Raw genomic sequence first — 3,743 nt, forward strand, 5'->3', positions numbered from 1 at the left:
ATATATGCTAAATATATATATTTTTAAATAATTAGTTATAATTATTACAATATTTTAATAGTAATAAATAACAATAATTATTATAAATAATAAATTATATAAATTATAATGAATTATTATAATATAATATATATTACATTTTTTATCATTCTCATTATTTATAACTATTGAATAATTATAGTCATTCAAATCAAGGTAAAGAAGGATACTTGTGTGCAACCTCCACCACGGGTCCCTGTCCGGACACCAGCACACACAGGTCATGGAACTGAGTGAAAACCCGCAGAGGACTGTGGGACAGCACCACCTGGTCTGCTGACACCTGTGTGGAGAAATCAAACTGTCCTGGCTTTCTCTCGGACACATGCAAACACATCACATGTTATGTGTAAACTACCGACAGTGCAACCTGGAGGGGGTGAATATTTGTGGTTACCCCTGTCGTCAGGTGTCTCACCTCAACCTCCAGAAGGTGAGACAGCTGCTCGGCCTTGGTTTCTCGGAGAGAGTTTCCCGCATTCGTCACAAACACCACGGGAACCTTGTATTTTCCATCGCCGTCCACCAGGTTCCTGAAACACTGTTTGGCTGCAGGGATGGGCGTCCGTCCGCGTACCAGCACCCCGTCAATGTCAAACAGAAGCCCAAACAAGCTGCGATCCCGTTCACACACATCCTAAAAACAACATTCATTTAGGTTTCTATTAGCACACACTTTTATCAAAAGTGACCAACTGTACTCATCGGTTAACCTCAGTATTCCAAGAGGTTAAATGTCTCGATCAAGGCCACAATGGTGATAGTTTCAGTAGGGATTTGAACCTACAACCTTCAGGTTACAGATCAAATTCAGGCCCAAACTGAACCATGACGCCACACCGCCCCCTAATGACAAAATGTTTTATTCCCGCCTTAAGACTCTTTTCACATTTCCTGCAAAAGGAAAGCGAAACCTTGAGAACGTCCCGCCACCTTTTGCTGTAAAACCCAGGTGAAAGTTCATGTAGATCAACTGCAAAAGTTCCATTCTCCTGCTAAATGTCAAAGGCCATGTGTTCAAACCCAGTACGCTGCTTACCTGAGCATCATTTCTGAGGATCAGAGGCTTTTGCACTTTTTGTGAAACATTTTTGAGAACAAGAAGTGCATTTTTGTCGCTTTTCATTAAAAGTATATAAACTATTTGACCGACAATAGTGTTCTAAATTTTATATATATATAAAAAAAATTATATATATATGTGTAGAGCGCTCAAATGAACACAAGGGATTTAAATATAGTCCAATTATTCTAAGCAAGTGCAAGCAGCGCTTTAAATAATAATTTAAAAAAATAATATATATATATATATATTTTATAATTAATATATATAATTAAAATGATAAAATATTACATCTAAAATAAGAAAATTAATGATATAATTATAATATATAATATACATATATATATATATATATATTTTATAATTAATATAAATATATATAATTAAAATGATATAAAATATTACATCTAAAATAAAAAATTTAATAATATAATTATTAATTTTATATATATATATACACAATTATACACACGCACACACTATTTAATTTTTATATTTTAGAAAAGAAAAGTATATAAATAGCCATATAATATATATAAATATACATGTAAATAATGATAATGTTATATATTATATTTATAATATTATATAACCTAATATACACTTGATTATAATATAATATGTTCATTTTTGGACCGAAAATGCTGTCTAGATAGGCAGCTCACTACGTTTTGAAACACATCCAGATTTTGACCCGAAACTTATGAAAACAGAACAACAACACAAGCCTGTTTGCCTATAACACAACTCGTTTTGGTGTTTGACGGCTCATTATTATTATTATTACTGAAGGCTGAATTATGAATAATAATAATGAGCGTGAACTCACTGTGCTGTAGCGGCGCTGCGTCTGCGCAGAAGCAGCTGCATTCGTGACTTTCCTGCTCAATTTCACGCCTCTCCATCCGATTCTAAACATAGTCAAGCGGGAAAACATCTCTGCCATGTTTTCCCACGAAATACAAGAAGAAACGAGACAGTGTTTCTACTTTGACCCGAGCATGACTCCTCCTGCGCTGCTAACCATTAGCTCACATGCTATCAGCAGCTGTCAAACATGTTTCTCGTGTGTCTAAAGGCCACGTAGGAGGTCCGTGTGTGGCTCTTATCTAAATCAATCCCAGAGCGGTGTGTGTCAGCAGAAATAGTGCAGAACCGACAGGCGCCTGCTGCTGGAAACTGACGCCAGGCTGCGTTGGTGCTGCGCAGACGCGACGCAGTGAGAACGCGCTCCAGTAAACACAGAGACTTCCGGTTTCTAACCGGCGTGTGTTAAAAGCGAGCGCGCAGGCAGAAGGTAACTATAACATAAACATTCATTTTGATTGAGAATATTATTATAACAGTGATTTACGGCGTGGAAAATAGTGGAGATGGCAGACGTAGCCGGCTAACTATGACCGTTGTGATATTTAGTTTTTATCGTGCAACAGTACGTTATTTACTGCACACCTGACAGTCTGCTGATTAAATAAAGTGACTAAAGTGATGATTTAGGCTGTTAATTAGGCTGTAAAAACAGATTCTCGGTCTAAATAAACCTGTATAACGCTTTGTTCGTTCAAATTTCCCTCCGTAAAGCGGTTGTTTACATGACAACCATAACTGATCACCCCGGTAACGTGTCAAAAAAAAGAGCTTTCCTTTGGGCTATTATTATGAATATTTTGATATATTGCATGTTGTTTTTAATTTACCGTAATTTTAGAGTAAAGTTAGGTCACCTACAGCTCATTATATTTAGATAAATTTACCTTCGAATAAGATATAAATAAAATATTTAATTTTAATTTTTTTAAATTCTTTTTTAAGTTTTAGGCCATACACTGTGATGATGGATTCTCCTCCTACAAAAGAGCATAAAAGGTAAATATCATTTATATTTAGAATATCCCATATATGTCAGATTATATTTTAAAGTATATTAAAATAGTAATATTGTGAAATAATGGTTTTCTGTTTTTCTCTGTATTTCTGATCAAATAAATGCAGCCTTGATGAGCAGAAGAGACTTCTTTAACCCCTTAACTGTCACTCACATTTTTGAACAGACGTGAAAGTGCACGATCCAAACTTAAATTTGTATAATTCATGAACGAAAACATTTTGTAACATGATTTTGATGTACCGTTTTCATGGTAATGCAATGTTTGATTTTAAAATGGGTTTCAAAGGATGAATTTTGAGATTTAAAGTTTTCAATTGATATATAATTTCTGATGATTTCTAAAGTGTGATAGAGAAAAAGGCAACAAAGAAGACTTTTTGTGACAAAGGTCAGAACTCCTGTTATGATTATTGAGGTGCACTCTTGTCATAAATTAATCTATTACTTTTCTTGCATAATTTTTAACAAAAAAAGTGGTAAAATATCTATTTAGGAGTCTTTCCAACAATATATAGTTTGTCATTAGATTAGATCCCAAAAACTCATGAACAGCAGTGTGTATGTGTGCATATATATATATATACATATATATATATATATATATATATAAAAAACTCAAATATGTAGCGATTTATTCATGATTTTACCCATCCTGTTTTCATTTCTCTGCAGATTTTCAGGAACCATATGCTGTAGTGGTCCTCCTCGAAAAGGATTTAGTTGTTATTGACCTTGCACAAAACGGGTCCTTAT

The 3,743-nt window shown here is 34.2% G+C and overlaps 2 protein-coding genes across 4 annotated transcripts in view; one reads left to right on the forward strand and one right to left on the reverse strand.

Annotated features, from left to right (window-relative positions):
- The window catches only part of LOC107701071 (cat eye syndrome critical region protein 5 homolog), a 5,112-nt gene extending 3,043 nt beyond the window's left edge, over nt 1-2,069 (reverse strand). The window contains exons 1-3 of the mRNA XM_016502998.1: nt 1,932-2,069; nt 458-676; nt 210-322 (exon numbers count right to left, since the gene is read on the reverse strand). Coding sequence (XP_016358484.1) covers nt 210-322; nt 458-676; nt 1,932-2,048 — 449 coding nt within the window. The 5' untranslated portion in view covers nt 2,049-2,069. The remainder of the gene's footprint in view (nt 1-209; nt 323-457; nt 677-1,931) is intronic.
- A 283-nt stretch (nt 2,070-2,352) lies between these two features.
- LOC107701070 (coiled-coil domain-containing protein 77-like) overlaps nt 2,353-3,743 on the forward strand; it is a 7,839-nt gene continuing 6,448 nt past the window's right edge. The window contains exons 1-2 of one of the 3 annotated variants that reach the window (XM_016502994.1): nt 2,353-2,401; nt 2,915-2,968. In XM_016502994.1, coding sequence (XP_016358480.1) covers nt 2,934-2,968 — 35 coding nt within the window. In that variant the 5' untranslated portion in view covers nt 2,353-2,401; nt 2,915-2,933. Of the gene's footprint in view, nt 2,402-2,701; nt 2,720-2,914; nt 2,969-3,743 lie in introns of those variants that run through there. The other 2 variants (XM_016502996.1, XM_016502995.1) reach the window with 2 other exon arrangements.

This window comes from Sinocyclocheilus anshuiensis, unplaced genomic scaffold, assembly GCF_001515605.1.
Source record: "Sinocyclocheilus anshuiensis isolate Anshui unplaced genomic scaffold, SAMN03320099.WGS_v1.1 scaffold1468, whole genome shotgun sequence".
Lineage (NCBI taxonomy): Eukaryota > Metazoa > Chordata > Actinopteri > Cypriniformes > Cyprinidae > Sinocyclocheilus > Sinocyclocheilus anshuiensis.